Below are 13822 nucleotides of genomic sequence, written 5' to 3' on the forward strand. Positions count from 1 at the left end.
TTGAGGGTCGGCCTAGAACGCATACAGACACCACTTACAAGTCTCCATGGTGATATCCACTACCATCTGTTTTAATCGCGAACCGCGGTGACTGCAAAAGGGTTCGCGGTGAACGTGCCGTTGGGATCAGCTTTAGCCCTGGCTTTACCAAGCCGCTTGTACTTGGCCTCGTCCTCGTAGTACGTCCTCCAGATCTTCTCATCGGCCATCTTCCAGTCCCCGTAGGAACCCCACAACACGCGTCTGTCCTGTTTGCTGAAAGGGCTCTGCGGCCCGGTCATGACGGCGTGGTTCTTGGCCTGCCACGCCTGCGCATACTTCTTGGATTCCTCGTCCGGGTTGTGGAAGCAGTCCAGGGTCTGCAAGACGGACGAGTCCCTCCAGCTGTACGAGGTCCCGTTGTCCCTGTTGGTGCAAAAGCGCGAGTTTTTGCCGCCGAAGCACTGGATCTGCACGGAGAGCTTGCACCGCATGTAGCGCTCGAAGCCGTTCTCGCCGGCCACCTCCTGGAGGAAGTGCTCGGGGCTGTAGATGAGATCGATGCGGTTGACCACGGCGTCGACCCACTTGTCCTTGCCCAGCGTCGTCGACTTGGTCGCGTAGGTGCGTTTGACGTAGGGCAGGTCGAACTTGCGCGCCTTTGGGAAGAGCCATTGGCCAGTCATGTCGGACATTTCCATGTCGAACTCGTTGAACTGGAGGGTTTCGTTCTCCAGCAGCCCCTTAAGTTCCCGGAACTTGGCGAACCAGGCGTCGACACTTGCGTCGTCCTTGTCGCCCTTGTTAGTCAGGCACCACTAGGCATACAGGATGATGGACACGGGAACCTTGCTGTTGAGCAACTTGAGGAATTTGTCCTTGAGAATGTGCCTGATCTTGTCCTAGATACGGTCCCAGACGGTCCCGTCGTTGAGGTCCTTGAACAGCGTTGCCATAGGGAAGTCCATGCTAACAACGCTAACGCATAGGTTGAAGCCACGTGGGAAAGTGGGATCGTCAGCCGTTGCAGCGACGGTGGTGAGGAGGCGGGTGAGGACTTCTTTGCTATAGATCCAGAAGGCCTTGATTCCGTGGGGGCCCTTGAAGTTGTTGGGTCCAGAAACAGTGTCAAGGTAACTCTTAGACTTGTACACCTCAACAACATAATGTGTGATGATTCCGAAATTACCAGGGCTGCCGCCGAGCAGAGCATAGAACACTTCTGGGTCGTTGGCCTTGGTGATGTCACGGATGATACCATCGTGGCAGACAAGCCGGACGGTCTTGATATGGTCGCCGAAGAGGCCAAAGCTGCGGCCGAGCTGTCCGTAGCCGCCAGTCTGACCGTGGCCACCCACGCCGACAAAGGCACATTGCCCGGTGGGAACGAAGAGCTTGTTATGCGTGAGGTACTTGTTAAGGCCCATCATGGTGGTGCTAACGCCAATATAGACGAGCGCCTTGTCCTCCGCAATGGGGTCCTTGGGCCGTATAATCATCAGGTCTTTGTAGGTGTCGTTCAGATCGAGCTGTATGTTACTGCCGCCCGTGGACGATGCGCCGCTGTACTGGTGACCGCCGCTCTTCACAGCCACAGCGACCTTGTTCTCACGGGCCCAGTTGACTGCCCTGATGACGTCTTGATCATGTTTGGGACGGACGATGAGGTCCGGGTTCATGTTATGCTCCTCTTGGTACGAAGAGGTGGCATACTGCTGGTTAAAGAATGCATAATCTTGCTGTTCGAGCTCATCGCCGGTGCGAGAGCATTGCATACCCTCAAAGTCTTGGATACGAGGCATGGCTGCGGGTAAAATTTTGTCGAGTAGTTAAAGATGGTACGACGACTGTAGCTTTCCTGGTTCGAATACGACATTTTGCCACCAGTAGCGCCACGAGGAAGAGAGTTATATATATAATGATCCGAATTCCCACATGTGATATTGCCTCAGGCGAAATGGCGAATAGCCTATGTATCGGACACGTTATCTCCACACGCGACCTTGCGAACCGGTATCTTGTCGAGCCAATTCAGGGCTGAAGCCGCTCGTTCTCCCAAGAGACAACAAGATGGCCAGCGAATCCGACACCAAACTACTAATATCAGCGGAGCTATACGATGGCTTGACCTACGCTCGTTGGCCGACGTATGATTGAAGTAGGATTGAGACATACTAACCCTATTTAGCTATTCGTGACCATCAGCTCGGCACCCGCATGATAAAAGAGATAGCCCACGCTAACACTACCCGTACTATTACAGACAGCACAACAATAAATAGATAGATAGACCTATACAAATTGATCAAACTTAACACTATCTTGTCCTACTTAGTATGTTGTCTGTATTTCTTAGTCACGTCTTTTGGTCTTATTTGTATAAAGAAAGACACTTGTTGTTAGAATATCAATACTAATGATTATACAACACCTAGTCAGTCAACCATGAATGGTTTATGATTCAAGTTCAAAGGGCACAGACTGGATACTCGGCCCTCGGTTATGTCAGGAGGGGATTATACTTTGTAGTTAGCCGGAATGACTCAAGTCATACTTAGGCAGTATATAACTGCTTATACGATAACACTAGAGTAGACCTGTTTAGTTACCTAATAAGAAGTTAATTTACCCTTACGTTTTGAGAAGTACATGCATGTACAAGAGTCTATTCAACACTTGTTGATAATTTTAGAGTAAGTCAAAGCACCCACTTTCCGATCACTCACACATTACGATTATATATATCCACCTCATATCTACCCCTAGCTACTACAGGGTGGTAGGGGTAAGTTAAATACCCCCTGTTATGTAATATCGCCACATAGCCCAGCTGGCTAGGCTAGTAAACAGTACTATAATGCCTACTACAGAAAAATAACCCTAAGGAAAATACTCAACGTGGGCTATCTTTCTTGTCATGCAGGTGTTCGGTGATTAGGAGGGGCTGAGGCCAGCCACACAATATGGCGAGAGTCTTGGGCGTGATCCCTCGGGCACACCGTACCCGGGGGGAATCATGTGGACATGCTGCTGGGATTGGAGATTAGAGGTAAGATAAGGTCCCTAGAGCGGCTGTTGGCTCAGTCTCAGCCATCAACAGACGGGCAGCATAATTCGGCATCCCCATGTAATACTGGAATATACGTGAGCAGAGAAGTAGCATTGCAGATGCCCCAATGAGTCAATTGTGAAGATTATAGAGGATTCCAATGCTCACTTTCTGATATTTGATGCTGGCATTCTTGAAATCATACGGAGTAATACTTAACTATCATCACTGGAACTTTCGTATAGAGCTGGGTGAAGTGTGCGCTATGATCGGAAGTGAGACAGATGTCTGAATTATAAATTTCTAGAATTGCAGAGACTCCTTGTCAAAAAAGAAAAAAGCAAAAAAGCATACCAACCGACAAGCTGAACCTACGCCCTATCATGATGCTTAACTTACGGCAATCGGATTTCGGATGGGCCCGCGGAATTGGTCCTCACCACCTTCACGACTCCTTGGCCCATTGCTTGCCGCTCCAGAGGTTCCCCGTCGTCCAAAGCCAGTAATCCCGACCCTTGATCATGTATACCAGGAAGCTGGGCAGTTGATAACCCATTACGGCGCCGACTCCTTTCCTCCTGCCAACTGGGACCAGATGGTTCTCACGAGGGTCTTCCGTAAACAGCCTGTCCTGACCTTCTGCCCGCTCCGGGCTCTCCGATGCCAGGAGGAGGTCGCGCCTGAGGTTGGTGCACAGAACCGGAACGGCGGCCAGTATGTTGTGTACGGCGGGTCCAGCGTAGGAGGACGCGTCGCCGACGGCGTAGGCCCGGGGCCCGGCTGGGTCGACGCGGAGGGTCGAGGAGTTAGTGTTTACCCTGCCGTCCGGGAGGAGCAGGCCAGCGTCGATGAAGCCCGTGTTCGGCCTGGTGCCCGTCGTCGGGATGTAGAGGTCCGCGTCGAGCGTCTCTCCGCTGTCGAGGGTGACGGCCGCCGTTGCTGCTACCTCGTCCGCCCCGGCCGCCGCAGGGCGCACGCTGGTGACCCGGACGCCCTTGCGAACGGTGACACCAACCTGGGCGAGGTAGCCCTCCGCTTTGCGCGCAATGGCCGGGCGGAGCGCAGGGAGGATCTCGGGCGCTGAGGTCACGAGCGTGATGGTGACTTTCGGGACCCCCCGGGAACTCTGCGGCCGGCGTAACCGACCGTTGAGGTGTTCACCGAGTTCGCCCGCGGTCTCAACGCCCGCCGGGCCTCCGCCGGCGATGACGATGCTTTTCGCAGCTGGGAGGGCCTTTCGGAAGACAGCCCAGCTCTGGCGTAGGTCTTCCGGAGCGGAGTTGAGACCTAGCAGAGATGAAGGCGTCGATGTACCAGTGGCAATGACTACTGCGTGATAATCGAGTGTCTTGACACCTTTGTCGCCTGCCATGTTGATGGTCACGGTGCGGTCAACGTGGTCCAGTGCCGTTGCTGTTCCATGGAGGAAGGAAAAAGTACCTTGGGCATACGACTCGAACATGGAGGAGATGCCGACAAACAGCTTGTGTTGCGGGAACATGTCGTCGGATATCAACGCTCGAGGACATGCCTGCCGACACATGGCTTCGGCCGAAGGACTGACGAGAACCGCCTGGTAATCCTCGGGGCGTGGCAGTCTCGGCAGGACGTGCCTGAGGAGGTAGTGCGCCGTTGAGATGCCGCCATAAGAGCCACCGAGAATGACGATATGCCTCTTGGGAGACGAGTTGGAAGGCTGGGCCATCGTCGCTTACACTTGTACTGACGAGACTGACGGGAAGGGCAAATGCTGCTCATTGAACGCCAGTGCAAAAGGGATGAATACCAGAGATGATTTCAATGTCTGGAAACCTGAATGCCAAGAGACATCAGCTATACATCATTCACATGTTGTATTTAAAGCTCTATCACGGACCACTGCGGGCGGACGAGTGAGTGCAGAAATTCCTCATTGGGCTGCTTTTTGGCGATGGTGGTTGTGCAGCAGATGAGTTCTCGAGCGAGATTCGGCCGGATCGCGGACGAGTTGGCGGCGCATGCGAGGGACCGAGTTTACAGGGAATAGGTTACATTCTCGGCATTATACCGTAGACCCTCGCGAGATTGATAAAACGCTAATCGGCAAGGGGTATTGGCAGGGCTCACCAAAGGTGGGTCAACATGTACAGTGCCAGGTCATTAATCTGGTCACACCAGAATATCTAGCCAATTAATACATCAGGATTCCTCCGCCAGGCCCACTTTCCCTTCTGCCTAAGGTTACCACATGTTAGTCTGAATGCATCGCGACAAGAGCTTCAGAGGCAATTAATTGAGGTATATAGGGCTCTACCTCCAATACTTACCTGGAGGTTAATAGACTCCATCCAAGATAGGATTACTGAATGTATTAAAGTACGTGGCTGGTATACACGATATTAGAAACATCTATTTTGGCTGGAGTTTACACTATAATAATATGACTACGGTTTTACGTAGCCTTGTAAAATGTGGGGTAGACATCATGTGACCCTTAATAGTGTGACCAGATTAATGACCTGGTACTGTATGTGTATCATCAAGGTTGATTTGCTAACTAACTGCCTACGTAGTGGGTTAAATACTCCTAAGAGTACATAGTACGTACCCGTAGTGGAGAGTACCTGTGTGGGTAGTGCGCCTGTGGCAGGTATGGCAGCCGCTTTGACGGCCGCTGCAAGGGGTATAGTCTGCTGGCAGAGACAGGGATCTAGATGGGCTGAATAGGTTGGATGGACTGGCTGGCTGGCTGGCTGGCAAGAAGGTAGGTGGGGTCAAGTAGCTGACCGCTTTCTAATCAGATGTATGCTAGCTGGAATAAGCTAGCCTACTACCTCTAACAGTTAGCCTTCTAATTAGCGCTTTCTCAATCTCGCGAGTGTCTACGGTAAGAAGATTGCAAAATCAGTACGGAGTACCTGGGATTGCTCAGGCACATGGCGAGACTGGGATACCCTGGCAGCGACCACGCTACATCTGTCTACAAGAGCCATTATGTGGAGCATTGCAACATGATAAGATAATCTACGAGTTGTGCTTGTGGATCTCTATTTCCTGCCCAGCCCGAACCAGCAACTTCATTGTACCTGTCATGACCTCAGTGTTAAGGAACACCAAGGAGATAACTCGGCAAATCTGAATATCCCATTTCCACAACATAGCCTTAATTGACGGTGGGCGTCACACTGCCTTTACACCACCTACAACCGAATCACCGTGTCTCTTCCTTCCATCATCTCAGACGGTAAGCTTCGTACCACTGACCTGGTGGCCATTGCTGATGGAGAATACAGCCCGTATACCTAGGTCTTCAAGGGAGAATCACGAGAGTCGGTCTCACTGTGCCACTGGTTGCTGGGTTATACGCTCGTTTACATAACAAATCACAGTCATTACTCACAGAAGCCTAAACTCAGTCCACACTCATTACTGCTACATTGCCGAACCTATATGCCGTTTCATATCGGCAGGCTGTCCCACTGTGCATATGGGCCCCTCAAGAGCAGGGACCCACATGGAGATTCTCTAGCCAGCCAGAGAGCGTAAGTGCTGCTAGCCCTGAGTAGGCCTGCCAGATCAGAGTTTTCCAGCCAACAGGCTAATAAGCCAGCCAGAAAGAGCGTAAGTGCTGTTGCCAGCCAGAGGGCTAAGAAGCCAGTCAGAGAGCATAAGTGCTGTAACTGCCCAAGAAGGGACAGGGCTATAGATCTAGGCCTCCAGCGAGCCGGCTGGTTAGGGGTGCTGGTGTGCCTTTCAGAGGACGCCCACTTACTTTTACCTACCTAGAAATTCAGGGACGAATTTCCCTAGGAAGGTAGCTGTAACTATAAGGCCTACTTTAAGCAGAGGCAATAAATATATTTAGTTTATTTAGAATAATGTGTTTATAACTATTTATGTCTATAGATTGATAGACATACTAGATCTAACTCTGCTGTCTTGTAGTTTTGAGCCTAGTGCGTGCATGAGGAACAAAGCCAGTATTAGCTTACTTATCCAGCGAATTGGCCCTTGCTCATAGTAGTACAGCTTCAACCCAAGCCAGAATTGGTCATCAATAACAGCTCCATAGCGTTGCTCTTTTCACTCTTGCAATGCATAATCTCGTTATATTGACTCTACATTACATGCAAAATTCCCGGTGCAAAGGATCCTTGGCCAATCGTTAGCTTTGCAAGTATTGTATTACGTACTGTGTACCAATCCGCTCTCCTCCTAAGACTTGAAGGCTGTCTGCCAAACACAGCCAACCAGGCATGGCTACGAAGTAACATAGCAGCTATATCCAAGCAGAAATACAACTCAACTCAACTTAACTTGATACTGCGAAGCAGTGTACCGTTGTAGAGCTCCTCCTCTTTAGATCATTCTTCAGTAAAGCACATAACAAAGACAGAGGCTATAGTCGTCCTATAGAGGCTAACACGGTATCGGTGCTTGGCCACCCTAATGGGGTGTATTGATCTGTCACAATATAGTTCATAATAGTCTCATTTAATAGCTTCCCTTTAGTCTCGCTCAGCTGCTCTACTGTGTATTATAAGCACGAATAAATAAGTCACCAGTGTGCCTGCATCGTGCGACCGGCCGCTTGTAACTTGCACACTGCCTAGCACTTGTGTCTAGCTCTCTCTGCACAATAAGCCTTTCTAATTGCTAGTCTCATATTCCCTGCTACTTGCCCATCCTAATTACCTAGGAAAAGCATTTATCCCAGTCTGCCTAGGAAAAGCATCTATCCCAGTCCCCCCCAGTCCTTGCAAATCTCAAGCTTTCCACAAAGTTCCCCAGCTTGCACCGGCCGTGTCTGTCAACGCCGCACCTAGATAGCGGCATCACCCGGTTGTTAATCAGCACCCTGACTAACTCCTCCGTTTCGTCACTACACTTGAGCTTCTCTACATACATGCGAGATCCAAACGGAATCAGCCTACTCATCGTGAAACCCCCGGATTTTGCTAGCGGTGTCATCTTTGTCTTACTTAGAGGCTGTGATTCATCAAATAACCCCATTGCACTGTATATAGATACTAATACGTTACTCCGGGAAAAGTCAGCATATATCTTCTTGTCAAGTGGGAATGTTGCTGGATCCTGAGTAAGCGTTGTGTTTGTTGATGTGTGGTCGACTACTGGTTTCCCCGTTAACCGCGCAATAAGCTCATTAGTAAAGCCCACCCCTTGGGTTACACCCAATGGGTTACCTGGACCCCATGAATAATATTGGCCGATGGTGTTGCCATATTCAGTGTCCTGAAACTCCTCTGTTGTAAAGAGTTTACAAACTTTTGACTCTATGCCGTTGATTACTGTGTTTGTTGGACATAGCCTCATTAACCGTTGGACGTCAGCAGGTGTGAGATGTATCCCTGGTAGCTCCCGGTTTAGCCGCGCTATAATGAGCTTAAAATTTCGGTTCATCCACTGCATCGCCGTTTCTGTGTGGATTTTAGAAACAGTCCTGTCAAAAGCTGGACAACCACCGTAATGTAGCGAATTGTTGAAGCCTTTTGTCGTAGGTATAATCTGCATGCGCCTGTCGTCTGGATATTTTGAGTCGTCCTGACCCTTTGATTGATAGAATCCTTTCTTCCAAAGAGAGGCTGTCTCAATCACGCGGTCCTCGTCAATGCTTCTCATGAATGGGTCGTTGTCAGCGGCAAGAGCCTGGTACCGTTTAAAAAACGATCTACCAGAGTCTATGGCTTCTTTCTTGCCATATGGTGTAAGCTTTTCAAACTCGTGGGGTATCAAATCGTTGGACATCAGGATCTTCAGACTATCGCGATTAGAGACTCCAGGCCGGATATGACCGGAGGCTTCGGACCGAATACGAGCGAGAAGTGCCTTAGCACGTTCCATCTCAGGTAGCTTGGGATATCTGGAAGCATGCCTGCTTAGAACTTGTACGAAGGTGACCTTGCAGCCTGCAGGTACAGCAGGGTCGATTTCTGACGGCACCGGGTAGTATGGGCTGTACCAGTCCCAGAAGTGGGACTTGGGCTCGTTAAGAGGTTGGCCGTTACTGAATCTGGTTACACTGTAAGTCTAATTGCTTGACTTATATGTTGGGGCATAACTTACGTAAATCCAACGGCTAACCAAAGGAAGAGGACTATGTACATAGCGGAGATATTTAGAATGAGGAATTAGGGAGAATGGAGATAAAGATTGTATTCTGCCTCTATCGCGCAAAGATTCAGAATAGGGAATTGGGAAGAATGAAGATACAGTCTAAGCGATTAGGCAGCAATAATCTGATTAGCTGAAAGTTGAAAAAAGTTACTTAAAGAAAGAATATCACTGTCTTATATCTTCAAGAGGCGTGATAGTGGTCATAGTAGTTGTCACAGGACAATACCATGCCAACTGGTGATACCGGCAATGCCGATGGATACACTGGTCGGCCTGATAGTCTGCTAACAGATTCGCCCACTGGCTTACTAGCCCCACCTAGCGCCATGAACACCGGACCACGTCTTCGCAGGTCGGGATTCTAAGGTATCAGGTGGTCCACATCCATGAGGGGCCCGAGGCTCCCTCGGTAATGCCGCTTCGGCGGTGAGTACGGACGGAGTCAGCGTATTCAGCAAAAGCAGGCTCCTCCGGGCCCCAAGCGACGTTTACAAGAGTGCGAGTTTGCATATCTATGGCCAAAGCGTAGGTGAATTTCTTCTCAACCCTTTCGAAATATATTATGAATCAATCTAGAATCAACTTTGAATAGATTCAGATTGAATTATTGGGTAGCGGTTAACAGGCAGACACTTTGCAGGGCAGCACTTGAGTCATCAAAGTACCTCTTGAAGTCTCTTAACTTAGGAGTTAAGGATTTGAAGTTAGTAGTATAGGGACAATAGAAGTGACTTAAGAGGAGGTAGGTTAGTACTTTGAGATAGTCTGAGATGCTAAGGTTTGACCTACAAAGTGTCTGTCTGTTAACTGCTACCGACTATCCCTTTAGTTACAAAATGACCTCATTATCCTCCGTGAGGGGTAGGAGCAAATTAGGTCACAGTAATTAACGCCAAAAGCTAATAGTTTTAAGGTACTTCTTTTTGTATAGCGTTTTGCCTATGCCAAAGGTACTAGCAATCTCTACCTTTATATAACAGTATATTATAGTCTAAGTAGCCCTATTAGGTCCTTTACAAGAGCGTTATTACACTACTCTAGGATGAACTTATTTAGATAGGTAATAGTTAGGTCCTCCTGCTAGACCTTTACGTAAATAGTACTATAAATAGAGGTATATAAGTAAAAAGATATTGTAGTTCTAATAACAATGTTAGTGAAAATGTTGAAATTAGTAGTAGTTACTAATGAAATAACATTCTAGAACAATGTATTATCATGTATCTCCGAAAGTAAGAGGTAAAAGTGGGAATAGGTCCACCCAGAGGATAAGGAGGTCATTTCGCAACTAAAGGGATAGTCCTATTCTATGTTAATTCTCTGTTAAGTAGACCCAGTCCCTCAGTCAACAGATAATTAGAAAGTTACTCAGGTAGACCTATTTTTAAACCTCCTGATAAGGTCAGGTTAGGCAACCCCCGCTCCCCGGGGGTCACCGTACTTTACCATAGTCCTCATCTGCCCATGGCCCATTCTAGTAGTAATTAATCTAGGTACTATGGTATGAGGCCGAAGTAAAAGCTCCCTGTTAGGTGTCCAATGTTTGCCCCCCTACTCCGTTGGTGAATATTCCCCCTCAATAACGATGTCAGCTATGGGGCGTAACGTCACGAGGAGCTTTTACTTGCCCCTACCACCATGTATGTAAGTGTGGTCGGCCAAGGTTTATGTCCTGTAACAAAACGGTACCGTTAGTTACGTAGGCAGTAATAGTATCTTATATATTGTGACACACACCCCTGATTAGACCTAGAAAGTCCGATCTGAACACACTTTTGATGAAAACCTAGTTAGGTACATCTCGCCAATCATAGGTGGTGAAGATCTATATAGACTTTAGTAGGATTTTTGACCAGGGGACTGACCCTTATAGGAATTAAACCTACTGTGCTTAAGATCTATAGCCAGTTACTGCACTGAAATTAACGCATATAACATTATGGCATATAGCAGGTAGGAGCTGGGCTTATAACTGTCACGTAATAAAACGGTACCGTTAGTTACGTGGGCAGTAATAGTAGCTTATATATTGTGACAGTTTAGCTCCCTTGTTGGCTGGAGTAAAGCTCTAAGTAAGGTAGTGCGTTAGCAGGCCCCTAGTGGGCCTCTAGTGGTGTGCTTATATTGTTTGTGTAATCAGTTAGTCCTGCTTAGGCAAAGCGGTAGTTCTTACGGACCGGGCCTCCCGCCTATGACACATAGAAATACCGACCCTGGTCACTCCATTTGTACAAAGGCTGTGCCGCCTGTGTTCTTAGCTCCTAGTGGGGCTGACTTGTCTATCTCGTTTTCGGGCGTAGGAGATAACTTGTGGGTCGGAGAGCAGATGTGGGTTGGAACATACCAGCACAGGCCGATTCGGTTGAGAAGACTTGTATACTAATATACTATTAGTTACCTTAATCACTTTTATATAAATGGCCCCAATCCTAAGCTGAAGCTTTACATACTGGTTCCCTTATAGCTACTCTCTCACTACTTAAGCTGCTAGTTTTTACACTCTCTCATTATGCGTTTCTTTGTTAAACCCCTTTTTGCTTTGTGGCTACTAGCTGCTGTAGCCCTAGGACTTACGGTTCCAGTACGACAATGCCACCAATCTAGCATTGGACTCCAAGGCTGTAAGTCTTTGCTGCCCAAGCAAGTCGGCCAAGGAGTCCGTGCTAGAAAGCCATCGCCTATTTTCAAGCAGGGGCATCTAGTTACTCGGAATATCGCCAAAGGCTTCTACGATGAAGAGGAAGGGATACGGCTTCGGGCAAACTCGGAGGCTCACCCGAAGAATATTAATGACCTCATACACATGACACAAGTGATCGGACGGGTCCTTGGCGAGGACATTCCGTGGGGCATATTCGGTGGTTTGGCCCTAATAGCCTATGGGGAACCTAATCGTCAGACAGCAGACATTGATGTTTTACTTCAAACAAGTATCCAAGAACTCAGAAAACGGCTTAAGGCGGACCCAAATTTCATTGTTCCTTCAGAGGAGGTGTACGCGAAGACAAGAAACATGCGAGCTTACTATAAATGGAAGAATGAAATATTCCAGGTGGATTTCAATATCCCAGGTACGTAATCATCACAGTCTAACCTTCTAATGGGTCTAATTATAAAGTTCAGGTCTCTCAAAAGTTTGGGAAAAGGCAAAAGTAGAGGATATCGTTCAACAAACTCATTTTCAAACAAGCGATCAGAAGTCAGCTTCAGTATATGCTGTACGTCTCGACGAGATTTTTCAATCAAAGGTTGAGACCTTACTCAATACACACCGAAACAAGGCAACAGATATGCAAGACATTTCCTGGATTATTAAAGAGCGGCCCGACGCCGTTACTATTGCAAAGCCCAGATTACCAATCAAATTGCGGCAACTGGTAGTCAGCCGTCTTGCCCATATGAGATCACCCCTCGTAGGCAAGGCCAAGCAATTACTCGGCATTTGATCTGCTCGGCATTGCTGACGGAGAGGATGGTCTGACGCATTAAAACATTGGCTGAAAAGACGGCCAGGTGAATGGGCGTCTGCCTGCAGGAGTTCTGTTTGATTACTGGGGAGGGATTGCGTTCCAGCAGATTCTTTACAGCCTCTAAATCGTCATCGGGGTTAAGACTCACCATCTACAAGATCTAAAAAGTTTGAATGGACCTTATAGTCTACAAAATAGGATGGAAGTCTACAAGAGGAACCTAGATCTAATACATCGTACTCTCTAAATAGATCGCTAGATTCTCTCAGAGAATTAATAAAAGTCTACACTACCTCTTGGTCTCTAAGGCAACAAAACTTAACAATCCACGCGTGAATAGGTCTAGCACACTATTAGTATGTTTAAGGGCATGTCTTAACGTGCTTCATAAGCGGGCTGCCTACCCAACCGCGACCACAGCACATTTGCAACATTCAACAAATAAATTCAGTTCACACTACTCAAGATCCTCTTCTTCAGGAATTCTTTTTAGCCAATTGACATGTTCGCGCATTATGACCGGTGTTCCTGCAAACACTACACCGCCGTTAGCCTGTCTCAGTCCTTAGTTAGCAACCACTATGTTACGGTCAGTAATCCGACAGTAGGGTTTCCACTAATAGTATAGCTGAGGTCGATACTCGGTAACAGTAATGCTGGCTTGCTAGTCTGTTGATCACTCGGTGATCAGTCGGGTGGTCAAGGGTCGTAGAGGTAGCTCGTATAGCTTCTTTGTCAATGATGATGATGATGATGATGATGTATTTAACGTCCAGAGCGAAGAGGGACGTGCCGGGCAATGCCGACATGGTCTATCCTAGTCTAAACTATTTTACAGGCCCCCGTCTTCACCTAACGTTCCTGTTCATTGTTCCAGTGACTCAGGCAGATTTCAGAGAAGAAATTAGTCGCCTCCATCCATTCGCATAGAAGGGAGGCTCCCTTTGCAGAGCCTAGCAGAAAATCAATGCTTGCTTTCGCCATATGTCAGCAAGAAGATGATGTCCTTAATAATAGGCTATGCTGTCTTAAGAACAGCAGTTATGATTCTATCAGACCTAGGAGTAGTGCTTCCCGCAGAGAAAATAGACGTTTATACCTTGTCTTTTATAATATATAGGAACAGAAGATTGATAGCCTCTAGGTAAGGTCCTAGGCCTACTGCTAATATATCTGTAGAGATAGCAGTATTTCTAAGGAGAGCGTAGGC

The 13822-nt window shown here is 48.0% G+C and overlaps 4 protein-coding genes across 4 annotated transcripts; 1 reads left to right on the forward strand and 3 right to left on the reverse strand.

The window, feature by feature from the left end:
* Positions 1-71: 71 nt before the first annotated feature.
* On the reverse strand, positions 72-1781 carry LY79DRAFT_653967 (FAD binding domain-containing protein; the record flags this gene model as incomplete). Its single annotated transcript, XM_060562627.1, is given in 3 exon segments — positions 72-797; positions 822-881; positions 900-1781. 3 exon segments carry the CDS (start codon positions 1779-1781, stop codon positions 72-74), a joined length of 1668 nt encoding a protein of 555 aa, XP_060407662.1.
* A 1565-nt stretch (positions 1782-3346) lies between these two features.
* On the reverse strand, positions 3347-5032 carry LY79DRAFT_571965 (uncharacterized protein). The gene has a single exon (XM_060559302.1). The coding sequence runs from the start codon at positions 4731-4733 to the stop codon at positions 3474-3476; it is 1260 nt and encodes a 419-aa protein (XP_060407663.1). The 5' UTR covers positions 4734-5032; the 3' UTR covers positions 3347-3473.
* A 2697-nt stretch (positions 5033-7729) lies between these two features.
* On the reverse strand, positions 7730-9013 carry LY79DRAFT_528705 (histidine phosphatase superfamily; the record flags this gene model as incomplete). Its single annotated transcript, XM_060556052.1, has 1 exon — positions 7730-9013. A coding segment is annotated over one exon (1284 nt), but the record flags the coding sequence as incomplete, so codon positions are not given.
* A 2523-nt stretch (positions 9014-11536) lies between these two features.
* Positions 11537-12900, forward strand: LY79DRAFT_87012 (uncharacterized protein). Its single transcript, XM_060565180.1, has 2 exons — positions 11537-12213; positions 12266-12900. Exons 1-2 carry the CDS (start codon positions 11652-11654, stop codon positions 12586-12588), a joined length of 885 nt encoding a protein of 294 aa, XP_060407665.1. The 5' UTR covers positions 11537-11651; the 3' UTR covers positions 12589-12900.
* Positions 12901-13822: the final 922 nt, after the last annotated feature.

The sequence above is a fragment of the Colletotrichum navitas genome (genome assembly GCF_030913465.1).
Source record: "Colletotrichum navitas strain CBS 125086 chromosome Unknown LY79scaffold_136, whole genome shotgun sequence".
Classification (NCBI taxonomy): Eukaryota; Fungi; Ascomycota; class Sordariomycetes; order Glomerellales; family Glomerellaceae; genus Colletotrichum; species Colletotrichum navitas.

Bases quoted from the DNA above. Each gene is read 5' to 3' on its own strand.
- LY79DRAFT_87012 (XM_060565180.1), top strand. From the start codon at position 11,652: ATGCGTTTCTTTGTTAAACCCCTTTTTGCTTTGTGGCTACTAGCTGCT. The intron at 12,214-12,265 runs GTACGTAATCAT...TATAAAGTTCAG, and splicing joins GGTGGATTTCAATATCCCAG to GTCTCTCAAAAGTTTGGGAA.
- LY79DRAFT_571965 (XM_060559302.1), bottom strand. From the start codon at position 4,733: ATGGCCCAGCCTTCCAACTCGTCTCCCAAGAGGCATATCGTCATTCTC.